Source organism: Alligator sinensis, unplaced genomic scaffold (genome assembly GCF_000455745.1).
Source record: "Alligator sinensis unplaced genomic scaffold, ASM45574v1 scaffold674_1, whole genome shotgun sequence".
NCBI lineage: Eukaryota > Metazoa > Chordata > Crocodylia > Alligatoridae > Alligator > Alligator sinensis.
In genome coordinates this window covers 1,994,019-2,007,123 of record NW_005842032.1, presented here as the reverse complement: position 1 = coordinate 2,007,123, position 13,105 = coordinate 1,994,019, and the positions used below count along the sequence as shown (strand labels likewise).

Below are 13,105 nucleotides of genomic sequence, written 5' to 3'. Positions count from 1 at the left end.
TTGTGGGTGGGGGTTTTGTAGGGGTGGTTTGGGGTGTGTCGATGGCTTTGTTGGGCGGGACTGTGTGTGTGGGGGTGGGTGGGACTGCTCAGGAGGGGTTGGTCCCCCTGCATGGCCCATGGCCCACAGCCCACCCTGAAGCAGCAGCAGCAGCAGCAGCCAACCAAGGTACTGGCATAGCCCCAACCCAGCACCACCTGTGTGATATCGCGCTGCGCCAACCCAGCCCACTCGTGCACACCCTTGGTCAGAACTGAGCCATTTCTGCTGTCACCCAAGATCCCGGCACCACACACAGAGGCCATGCACCCTTGCACTGGGCTGGGTGCTGCCTGCATGAAGCCAGCCCGGCCTGAAGGTGCAGGGACCGGAACTCCCCCAGCGTGATTCAAGACGGACTCAAGGGGAATGCCTCCAAACCTAAGGTTGAGGAGGACCGGGTTAGAGTGCTTCTGGAGGGGCTGGACATGTTCAAATCAGCAGGTCCAGATGCTCTCCACCCCAGGGTGTTGAGGGAGCTAGCAGGGGTTATTGCTGGGACCCTGGTACAGCTTTACAAGCGCTCGTGGTGCTCGGGCCAGGTGCCAGGTGATTGGAAGATAGCCAATGTGGTCCCCATCTTTAAAAATGGGAGAAGGGAGGACCCAGGCAACTATAGGTCTGCCAGTCTTACCTCAATCCTGGGGAAACTCTTTGAGAAAATCATCAAGGAGCACATCTGTGATGGGCTGGCATCGGGGATGATGCTCAAGGGTTCATTAGGGGCAGGTCATGTCAGACCAACCTGATTGCCTCCGTGGATGTAGTCTTTCTGGACTTCAGCAAGGCCTTTGACACTGTCGACCACCCCATCCTCATTAAAAAACTAGACGACTGTGGCATTGATGCCTACAGTCAGATAGATTGCAAATTGGCTGAAGGGTCATACTCAGAGGGTGGTGGTGGACTGGTCATATTCGACCTGGGGGGAAGTGGGCAGCGGACTCCCCCAGGGCTTGGCCCTTGGGCCCGCGCTGTTCAATTTCTTTATCAGCAATTTGGACGACGGGGTGAAAAGCAACCTGTTTAAATTTGCTGATGATACCAACATTTGGGGTGAGGTGGGCACGCTAATAGGTAGGAAAGACTGCAGCAAGACCTGGTTGTAGGGGTGGGCTAACAAAAACAGGATGCGTTTCGATACTGACAAGTGCAGGGTGCTGCACTTGGGCAGTAGTAACCAGCAGCACACTTATAAGATGGGAAACTCCCTTCTTGAGAGCATGGAGGCAGAAAGGGATCTTGGAGTCATTATTGACTCCAAGATGAACATGGGCCGACAATGCGAGGTCACGGTCAGCAGGGCTAACCGGACCTTATCGTGCATCCACAGTTGCATCTCAAGTAGGGCCAAGGAGGTGATCCTCCCCCTCTACACGACACTGGTCAGGCCATAGCTGGAGTAGTGTGTCCAGTTCTGGGCACCCCACTTCAAGAGGAATGTGGACAACATTGAGAGGGTCCAGAGGAGGGCCACCTGCATGATCTGGGGACAGCAGGGCAGACCCTACAATGAGAGGCCACGGGACCTGAACCAGTTCAGCCTTCACAAGAGAAGGCTGAGGGGGCACCTGGTGACCATCTATAAACTTACTAGGGGGGACCAGAAGGGTTTGGGGGAGACCTTGTTTCCCCTAGCGCCCCTTGGGATAACAAGGAATAACAGTCACAAGTTGTTGGAGAGTAGGACAAGTTAGATAAGACATCCATAAGAACTACTTCACAGTTAGGGCAGTTACGATCTGGAACCAACTTCCAAGGGAAGTGGTGCTGGCTCCTATCCTGGGGGTCTTTAAGAAGCGGCTTGATGCCTACCTGACTGGGGACATTTGAGCCCAGTTTTCCTCCTGCCCAGGCAGGGGGTCGGACTTGAAGATCTACAAGGTCCCTTCCGACCCTATTTCTATGATTCTATGAATCTATGAAGGTGTGTGGGGCACATGCAGGCAGTGCCAGGTTGGGCTCTGCCAGCAGCCCAACAGCCACCTTGGCTGCTGCTGCTGTGGGGTGGGCTATGTGCCATGTGGGGGAATCCACCACTCCCAAGCAGGTCCCTACCCCCACAATCGTCTCCACCCCCAGTCCCTGCTTACCTGGGACAGAGACTGGGTCAATTCACTGCTGCAGTCATGCCCTGTCCCTATTTTCCCCAGCACACTGAGGCAGTGTATTAGAGGTAGCCATAGACTCAGCCTCCAGGTGTTGAGTGTGAGGCTTTTTTTCAGGGTGTTTTCTTTTTTGATACCTGGATTTCCTGGTATCAAAATTGGAATCGGCACTGCAAATATGCAGCACGGGGAACATTTTTTCATTCCCAGCATGCCTCTTGTACCATCTCAAACTGCTTTGCAAGGCTGCAACAGGCACATGCTTGCTCATCTGGACAGGCCCTTCAAGTTCCCAGTCTAAGAGTTCTTAGCTTCAGATATTTTTTTCTATATAAAAAAAGTATTTGTAAATTTACAATTTTTATGTTCCAAAATAAAGAACAGGCAAAAATCACAACCAAAATACAATTACATTGCACATACTGCATAAGAGAATTTTTCTTGTTTTTTTTTAATGTAACTATTTTTTATAATGTTAACAGTACCATAAAATGATGAATATGATTGATATCCTGTATCTCTGGTGGATATAGATGATTTGACATTAATCTAAAATCAAATCCATAGAATTACATGAAATTCCAAAGCAGGAACCATTTGATTTGTAGAATAACTAGTTAATAACATTCAGAATTGAAGATATCAGAAGTTTCTGGTTTCCTCCAATATTTTATATCAGCTTCTCCCAAAGGTGTTTTTAACTGTCAAAAGAACTATTTCTTTTTAAAGAAAAAAAAAATGTATTAGAAGGTTAGGGCCCACGTTTGTCAGACTAATTATTGGGAAAATATTTCTAGCATTGTATTACATAGCTCATTAACACAGTAACTGAGAAATATATCTTTATTATTAGAGTTTTTATATTTGTAAAATGTTTTTCTGGGATAACAGTACATTCCAACTGCTTTGTAACTGATGAACTTGACATTCTTGCAGCAAATAACTTCAGTAATTTAGGATCTGGGAGGATAAAGACCATGCCATTAAAAAAGATATACAGATTATTTAAACGATCACTTTGAGATGACAAAAATAAAATAGAAAGTAAGCATCTTATTCATGAATTCTGAATAGTTACACTTAACTCTTTATCGAAAAGAATAGGCAATATATTTGAAAATATAAAGGTTACTTCACTTCTGACTTAATAAAGAAATAAGTTAATGTATTACTTAAGTTGTTTTTAAAGATCACACTGTATTATCTGTATTTTTTTTCATTTATGTCAAAAAAGCCAACTGTGGGAAGCAATAGGAAGATAAAAATAAAGTTAGACCATCTGGATTGCAAAATAAAAGTTTTTATCCTATATTAACTGACAAAAAGAATATTCAATACAATTAGCAAATCCTTTCTACCAGTCTAGCATGACATACTGTCCAATCTGACAATGCAATATTAAAACAAATTTTAACGTCATTAAAAATTAAATACCTGAATTGTTTTTAAACTGTTAATTTCAGTTGAAGCAGTGTTGTGAATGTTTAACTAGACATAGGATTATTTCTTATACAATATTTAGAATAAAAGCAAGGACTTAATATTTTCATTCTTCATGAAGATGCCTTCTGGGATGTATGACATTTGTTGTTACCTGTTTATATGCTTATTGGTCACTTTTTATTTTAAATATACTGCAAATCTAGTGCTTATTGCAAGAAATAGTGATAGTGTTATATTTTCTTTTAAATAATCACTTAATTCAGATTATAGTCATAATTATAAAAACAAGAAAAATTTTCCACAAAATCTTTATACACATACTGTAAAAACCACCTTCCACAAGGACAATTTACATTTCTTATGAATATTTGAAAAATAAATTACAAAGACTTGACTCATCTATTCCTTCTTTTTCTTGAGAAACTATTTTTGTCAATTATATCAACAGGATGTTAATATTTGTAAACATGACATAAAGATTAATGTTACTAAAAATATACGTAGTCTGAGTAACACAGAAAATTCAGTCTGACAAACATGACAAATTGGAACCCATTTTAACTGGCACAAACCAAAGGAAACAGACATTCCATGAAGTTCTAATCCCACAACCTTTTCTAGCTGCACACGGTGCTTCAATATGTTCACCTGAAATCCATAGGACAGTTACCATTTTTAAAGATTATTCATTATATATGAAACTATGAAGGACTGGAGCCTAAATTATCACCTCAGTTAAGACAGACTTATTCCAGACACTGTGCTGGTAGGTATTACTTGTCTAAAAACAAGCACCTGATTTGAACACGCTGGCGTATAGTGTAACATCTTCTGCTCAAGTTGCTGCCATGTAGGGTAAATTATCTCCCCCTAAAGTTGCTGGTCCACAGAGGTTAAGAATCTATTAATGCTACCCAGCAGCTTATGGTTTTAGGTACTAGACCCCTAGACCCCAGGTGCTAGTCCTGCTGATTTGTTATGTCAAGAGCTGTTATAACAGTACTGAAAAATATAAAGTGAACAGCATTTCAAAGCAGCATTGAAGCCAGTGAAACTGCATCAAGTAATATGAGCAGAGAGTTTGGACCTCAGAAGACCAATTTGTTTAGCTAATAAAATAAAAAATGGGAGTACCATGAAATATTCCCAACAAGGTTGTACAACAGAAAATTCAGGACTGCAAATGCCAACCTACTGCTCTGAACAACCTTAAGGACAGCACTAATGTAGACTTTTCACAACTATGTTTGTATATACAGAGTGTTTAGTCATTGAACATGTTCCCTGGCAATCATTCTAATTAAGACTGAATATTAGCGTGCCGATTAAGTGGATTCTTCCAAACTTAAGCAAAAACATAAAATATAAAAATAGATTATTAAGCCACATGCTGACACCAAAATCTCTGGTTATAAAACATACATCCATAGTAGTGTACAGCAAGGTACTATAGTCATTTTAAATAGCCTCTTGCAATAAATAGTACATAAATAGGAAAAACAAATGTTAATTGAAATAAATAAATGTTACTTCTCTTACTGAGCCAAAACTGAAGTTACTAAATAAATATTCCATTCTTTATATATTATATATATGTAATTAATGTGTTATGACTAAGTGAATATGAAAAAGTACAAGGCTCATCTAACAGACTTTATTCAATATCTGATTTGTTGAAGCCTAACTACTACGGTATTACATAATATTAACTCTTACTATAGTGGTTTGCTTTTTTTGCCCATCTTGGATTTTGCATTCACTTTTCTAGCAGCACTCACTGGTTCACCTTTTCTCTGTGGCCTCCATAATTCTCTTGAACCGTCACCAGCTTCATACATAATTTTAATGGGTTGGATGCTGTTTCTGTCATCCTTGGTTTTCTTCAGGACCATTCTACCTTTTTGAAGGGAATGAGGCTTTGTTTCAGGGACATTATATGAAGTGTGCTGACTTCCTCGGCTTCTGAAATAATAATAATAAAAAAATCAGCCTTGTTTTGTATATGCATCAAATGGCCTGATTTTTTAAGAGGTTGTGCGGCATCAATCAATTTTTGGGTGGTAAAAATAGCATTCTTAGAGCTACTGTTCTTTTGCACTGGAGGACGTCATGTAACAACTGCAAATAGGAAGCAGAATTGCAAGCAGAATGGTCATTACCCCATGCAAATAAGAAATAATGTTAATTTCTTTAACAGAAGAAGCGTATGTGCATCATTGCACGCAGTATCAATGAACACGTACTGTCGATGAACATGCTACAATGTTGGTTGATTTAATTAAGGCAGTGATTCTCAACCTTTTTGGACGCGTAGCACCCCTCACTGGATTGGAGGCACCCCTCTATAAACTACTGTGAATTGAGTAGAACCCAAATGCTTACCTCTTTACACAGGGACCAGACAATGGGTGTGGGGGACTGACCAGGCAGGGACACTTATCTGCTTATCTCCTCACACCTCTCAGCAGCCTTCAAAGGCTTTGGTGATATCTCAGTATGTCATGGTACCCCAGTTGAAAATCACTGATTTAAGGTGAAATTTGCTACCTTGCTGAACAAGGCACACCTTGATTTGAAGTTTAAAGGAATGATACAATGCAGAGGATGAATGCTGGCTCTCTGCAAAGGGCATATTTCACCTTGCTTTGAAAACAATGACATTTAATGCTGCAGCAGTGGAGAGAGGATGCTGGGATTCTGGTATTGAAACTGAGCTCTCTGGTTGTTGTAACACCGCAGTCTGCCTTTTATTTTCAAACTGGCAGATAGCCTTCAATGAAATTCAAGTACCTGGCCTCCTGACTAGCTGACTATTGAGAGAAATGTTAGTTTTGAAATTATGCTTTTGGATAATTTATGTTCTGAAAGTTGAGATAAGAGAAGAGAGATTGGTGTGAGAAAAAACATGTCTGCACCATCAAAGGTCTGCTTTAAGGAGCACCACAGTGAAGCACAGCTGCTCCACATTATCCTATGTAGGTGTTATGTAACCACCTCATTGTGGTGCTGGGTGCAAGCCCACTGGTTTGTGCCTACTGACATGCTATAAGGTGGCTATGTTACATCTGCTTCAGTGTATGTTACGTTCGTGGTGAGGACTGGCCATATTTTCACTGTGGTGCTCACTAATGCAGACCTTTGATACAATGAAACCATAAGAGTTTCAGCCAGAAATGAAAACATGTCCGTGTTTGGGGTAACCTTATTGAAATGGATTAATTTGAGTGGTGTTATTTCAGACCGACACCAGTGTAACTGAGAACAGAATCTTGCTGTCTAACTTGAAATTTTAACTTGAACTGAAAATACAAGACTTCCAAGTTTTAGTTAAATACAATTTTGACTATTCCTTTTTACATCACCTTGAGATGTTTTATAGCAATTATTTATAACATAAAAGCAGTTATTTATAATATAAAAATAAATACTATTAATCTAAGGCACCAGTACATCTACCCAAATACTACAATTAAAGCAAAGAACAGCTGGTTTGACATACAAATTTATGTTTAAGGGTTCCCAGAAGGCTACTATTTTCCATATCTTATTGTTTCTGGAATTCTCATAGCATATCTGTAGTACTACTTGTACAGGGACTTAAATGGTATTGCATATTTAATAGAGACCATTTTAAAAAAGCTGCAATTCTTTAAGAGCACAAAATTCAAACCACCACATTCATGGAATTCAAAGCTACATTGCTAACTTAATCACCATTCCCTATCGCAGGCTGCACTTTTCATGTATGAATTTCAGTTTTTAGATCATTAGCTGCAAATATTTGATGTTTTAACATGTCCCAATATTTTGTTTGATGTGAGATCTGCTCTCAAAATGAATGCACAATGGGATTCAATTTAAAACTCTATGATAGCAAGAAGGGCACAGAAAACTACCAGTAAAATAAATCTGTAGAAATAATCCTCTTTTCCTTTAAAGGTTGTTTAGTGTGAAAGCTTGCCCTTAAAAAGAAGCACTGCTGGGACTCTTGGTTTAAGAGCTTACACAGATGGAACTATATATTGCAACCAATTAACTACTGAAGTTAAAAGATATGCTACTCTGTACTTATTAACTATCATGAAGAAGTTAAATAATTTATTCTCAAGACAAGCAGGCTACAGGACTATCCCAACATGTAATTCTAATTAATTTATTACTGTACCAAATAATGTTATTAAAGATAGTATGTAGCATGCCTGAGATTCTCAAAGGAAAATATCTAAAGGAGATTTGTGCCTAAATCTCATTTCAATTAAATGGGAATGTGACACAATGTCTGGACCCTAATTTAATAACAACAGAAAATAAGAAAATGCTAGTTTTGCCTATTACGACGCAAAATACAGAAAATCCAGTGCTGTCATATTTCACAATTTGAGCAAAAGTCTTGTGATGTGGTTTTACTCCTGCTTCCTGGAAGCAAGTGATTGTGACAATCTCAGCTTTCATTTTGAAACACATTTCTAGCCTGCAGGGTTACATAGAGACGTTTTGCATATGTAACCAAAATGAGCCCTGGCGACCACATTCAAAAGTAAACAAAAGAAACACAACTTTTTTACATTTTAAAAATCTCATGATTCTTCACAATAGTCTCATCGTTTTCAAAGACCTGATTAATGACTGTCCCAGGGACGCCAGGACTATGGGGAAACCCTGGCCCAAAACCAAAGAGAAAGAGAGCCCATACTTACCCCTTGCAGGAGCTGGGGGCAGCAGGGGAGCGCATGCCGGGAAACCACCTGCGCGTTTCGTTAGCCGCGCTCGTATCCAGCTGAGACCGGGTGACATCAGTGAGAGACGCCACCCGGAGGGAATAAAGTGCAGCCCTGGGGGCACAGGAGGCGGGCAGCAGAAGACCACGGAGCCCACAGCGAGGCACGAGGTCGGGAGAGTGCACCCGCGGGGTTTGTCTGCCTTGGGCAGGGAAAGCTGCTGTAGCGAGGGAAGCGGTGAAAGCGGCGAGAGCCGCAGCTACAAAGACTCCAGCTGTGGAGCTGACGAGAGAGCCGGTAGGAGACCTGGGGAAGGAACCAGCTGCGGAGACAATGAAAGAGCCGGCAGGGAAGCCAGGGAAGAAGCTGGTGAGAGAGCCGGCAGGGAAGCCGGTGAAAGAACCAGGGGGAGAGCCGGCAGGGGAGCCGGGGGAAGGAACCGGTGGGAGAGCCGGCAGGGAAGCCGGTGAAGGAACCAGAGGGAGAACCGGCAGGGAAGCTGGAGACAGAGCCTGCAGGGGCAACGGGACCTCGGGTCTCGTAGCCCTCAGACTGGAGTCCAGCTTAGGTCACCGAGTCAAGCTGGTCAGGGACTGGGGCAGAGGCAGGGCGGGGCCGGTAAGAAGAAGCTGAGAGATCCGCGGCAGAAGGTGGCGTTTGGCTGGGGTGTAGGGGAGGTTGGAGCCCCGTGAGTGCCCATCGAAGGCGTGACGACCCTGGAAGCTGTGTCGAAGGGGACCCCCACCACTGAAGGTCCATTCAAAGTTGAGGCAGGCGAGTCTTGGGGGTCCACCAACGTCACCCGAGGCACCCTCTGGGGCCCTCTTGCAAGACTGGGGCAAACCCGGTCAGCCACCCGAGCAAAAGCAACTCGGGAACGCCTTTTTGAGCAGAGACGGCACAACGTGGAGCATTGGCCGGGAACATGGAGAACCCTGACCTTGCAGCTTATGCCAACATGCAGGCCGTGGCTATAGGCCCCGCTGATGTCCTCGGACAGAACTTACAGGTTCTAACCCAGATCCTGGACTCGCAGCAGCAAATGCTAGACCGGCAACAAGACTGGCTCCAACACAGTTTGGCGTCCTTCAAAATGCCTCAATTGACCAGGGACGACGACTCGGAGGCTTATATTGAGGCGTTTGAATGGCATGCCCTCATGACCAGGCTCGACAAGAGATATTGGGCCAGCCAGTTGGGAGCCTTAGTAGTTGGCAAGGCTCAGGCCGCCTATCGGGCCCTCTCAAGGGATGACGCCCAAGACTATGAGCACGTGAAGGAAGCCATACTATACAGACTGGAAATTAACCCTGAGCACTACCGTCGCCTGTTCCGGGCCAAGAAAGGACCCGAGGAGAAACGGCCAAAAGTGTTGCTGCAGCTTCTGCGGGATCTACTGGATAAATGGGTAAACCCAGCGGGGCAGGATAGAGAAGCATTGGCAGACCAGATTGTCCTTGAACAGTTTCAGAATGATTTAGAAGAGCGGACGCAACGCTGGGTCCGACAACATACCTCACGGACCTGCGAAGAAGCTCTAAAATTGGCGGAGGCTTTTACTGCCTCAGGGGCCAGCTACCCCAGGGAGAAAAGGAACCTGGGACCCTCGATGGCGGCCCCAAGAGAGCCGGAGCGCCGGCGCCCGCCTGGCCGGGGGGCTACCAGAGATACTGTGTGTTTCCGGTGCAGGCAGAATGGTCATTTTTCTAGGGAGTGCCCGAGCCAGGCAGCGGAACGCTGGATCCCGGCCGACAATTCAAGGGCCCCAGTAAAGAGGCGGAGAGGCCCGGAGCCTGGTGAGCCGATGGACTGCAGTTATGTGGTCGGCGAGGAGAACGTGGCTTGGAGTCGTCCCGTTGTCAAGGCCTGAGTAGAAGGCCGCCCCATGCAAGCTACCCTGGATTCAGGGTGTGCTCAATCTCTTGTGAGGGCAGATTTGGTACAATCACAAGGCCAGCGGAAGGCTCGCCCTGTGAGGGTAGCCTGCCTCCATGGGGACTCCAAGCAAATCGAGCGCCAATGGATCTGCCTATGGGTAATGGAGCACCAGGGAGAACTCCTGGTGGGGGTCGTGCCTCAATTAGCGTGTGAGATGCATCTGGGACGAGACTGGACACCAGTATACAACGCCCTGGATAGGGTGAAGGACACGGAAGTGGCCCATAGGATAATCCAGAACCGGGAGGGCTGGTTGGGTGAGACAGAAGAGAACAAGGAGTCGACGGACAAGACGGATGAGTTAGACCTTAACGACTTTACCAGTAGCCTCCAGTTCAGAGAGGCACAAGAGGAGGATCAGGAAGTCAGGGCGCTTCGAGAGCAGGCCCAAAGTACCAGAGGAGTCCCAGCGTTATCACCTGAAGGGCTTCCTCGCTTTGAGGTAAGGAATCGTCTCCTTTACCGCCTACAAGGGGACAGGAGGGAGGAGACCGAGGGCTCACAACTGGTGGTGCCCGCCCGATTCTGCCAGACTATTTGGTGGCTGGCTCATGCGAGTCCCACAGGGGGACATCTGGGATGGGACAAGACCCTTGCGAGGATGAGCAGGTGGTTTTTTAGGCCCGGGATGGGGGAGGAGGTGGCCTGCCAATGTGCAGCCTGCCCCAACTGCCAAAAGACAAGAGCCGTGCGTCCTCCACGGGCACCCCTTCAGCCCATGCCCGTTATAGACACCCTGTTCTCGAGGATAGCCTTAGATGTTGTAGGCCCGCTTCCCCGCAGCAGCTCCGGCCACCAATACATATTGGTCATCATGGATTATGCCACCCGGTACCCGGGGGTAATCCCCCTGCGAGCCGTAACCGCCCCACGTATTGCGGAGGAGCTAATAAAATGGATAGCCCGAATGGGGATCCCGCAAGAGATATTAACAGATCAAGGAAAGAATTTCATGTCCGGGGTTTTGAGGGCGGTATGCCGGACCCTGCAAATAAAACAGCTCCGCACCTCGGTTTACCATCCCCAAACCAATGGGTTGGTGGAACGCCTCAATGGGATGATAAAATGGGTATTGCGATGATGCATACAGGGAGACCCCCGGAAATGGGATCTCCTCCTCCCTCTAGTAGTGTTTACCCTCAGGGACACCCCTCAAGACTCCATGAAGTTCTCTCCGTTTGAACTGGTGTTGGGACATCGCCCGCGGGGTCTCTTACAGGTCTTGAGAGAAGAGTGGGAGCAGGAGGGAGGACCCTCCCAAGAGCCAAAGACATACCAACGGGAGTTCCGACAGAGAATCATATTGGCCCAGGACCTAGCTTGGGAAAACATATGGGAAGCCCAAGCCCATCAGAAAGAAAAATATGACAGCCGGGCCAAAGAGCGAGAATTCGAGCCGGGACAGAGAGTACTGGTGCTGCTCCCCACGTCCACAAGCAAGCTCCTAACTCAATGGCAGGGGCCATTTGAAATTCTCCAATGGGTGGGACCAGTGGATAATGAGGTACACAGGCCCAGACACCTTCGGGAAAAGCAAATCTACCATGTGAATCTCCTGCGGAAGTGGCGGGAGCCTGAAGGATGGGTGGCCTTTTCTGAGACCGATAATGAGGACCTAGGACCCCAGGGATTAGGAAGAGGGACTGAACCCTCTCTGGAGGGAACCCCAGTCAGGATTGGAGAGGAATTATCCTCTGTTCAGCGGCGAGAGAGCCGAAGCTTGATAAATGAGTTCCAGGAGGTATTCCACGAGGAACCCGGCTGGGTTCGGAGCTCGTTCCACTCTATAAAAACTCCGCCCGGGGCAATAGTGAGGGAAAGGTGGCGACCCATTCCACACCATCTCCTGGAAGCAAACTGCTACCAGCGGAGAAGAGGTACGCGACTATAGAACACGAGTGCCTAGCAATTCGGTGGGTGGTAGACCACTTTAGATACTACCTGACGGGCAGAGAATTTAAACTAGTAACTGACCATGCCCCGCTAAGGTGGCTGAGCACAGCCAAGACCGATAATGCCCGGATTACCCAGTGGGCCTTGGCACTCCAACCATAATACACCGACCCAGAAGAACTAATACAGTAGTATTAGTAATACTAGTAATACTAGTAATACACCGACCCAGAAGAACTAATACAGTAGTGGACTTCTTATCCAGGTGCAGAGGCGAAGACCAGACCGGGAACCAAGGAGATCAAGTAAAGGGACTGACCGGCCCCACAGCTACGAAGTGGGCCTTGGCACTCCAACCATAATACACCGACCCAGAAGAACTAATACAGTAGTATTAGTAATACTAGTAATACTAGTAATACACCGACCCAGAAGAACTAATACAGTAGTGGACTTCTTATCCAGGTGCAGAGGCGAAGACCAGACCGGGAACCAAGGAGATCAAGTAAAGGGACTGACCGGCCCCACAGCTACGACCCGAAATGGGAACGAAGAAGCGCCCCAAGGCATCTTAAGGGGGGGTTATGTCCCAGGGATGCCGGGGCTATGAGGAAACCCCGGCCCAAAACCAAAGAGGAAGAGAGCCCATACTTACCCCTTGCAGGAGCCGGGGACAGCAGGGAAGCGCACGCCAGGAAACCACCTGCGCATTTCGTTAGCCGCACTCGTATCCAGCTGAGACCGGGTGACGTCAGCGAGAGACGCCACCTGGCGGGAATAAAGTGCGGCCCCGGGGGCACAGGAGGTGGACAGCAGAAGACCATGGAGCCCACAGGGAGGCACGAGGTAGGGAGAGTGCACCTGCGGGGTTTATCTGCCTCGGGCAGGGAAAGTTGCTGTAGCGAGGGAAGCGGCAAAAGCAGTGAGAGCCGCAGCTACAAAGACTCCAGCTGTGGAGCCGATGGG

General features: G+C 46.2%; 1 protein-coding gene across 4 annotated transcripts in view; it reads right to left on the bottom strand.

Annotated features, from left to right (window-relative positions):
* Positions 1-2,526: 2,526 nt before the first annotated feature.
* Positions 2,527-13,105, bottom strand: part of ZNF365 (zinc finger protein 365) — a 44,803-nt gene continuing 34,224 nt past the window's right edge. Inside the window, exons 5-6 of one of the 4 annotated variants that reach the window (XM_025202630.1) lie at positions 5,307-5,552; positions 2,527-2,866 (exon numbers count right to left, since the gene is read on the bottom strand). In XM_025202630.1, coding sequence (XP_025058415.1) covers position 2,866; positions 5,307-5,552 — 247 coding nt within the window. In that variant the 3' untranslated portion in view covers positions 2,527-2,865. Of the gene's footprint in view, positions 3,108-5,306; positions 5,553-13,105 lie in introns of those variants that run through there. The other 3 variants (XM_025202629.1, XM_006022366.3, XM_025202631.1) reach the window with 3 other exon arrangements.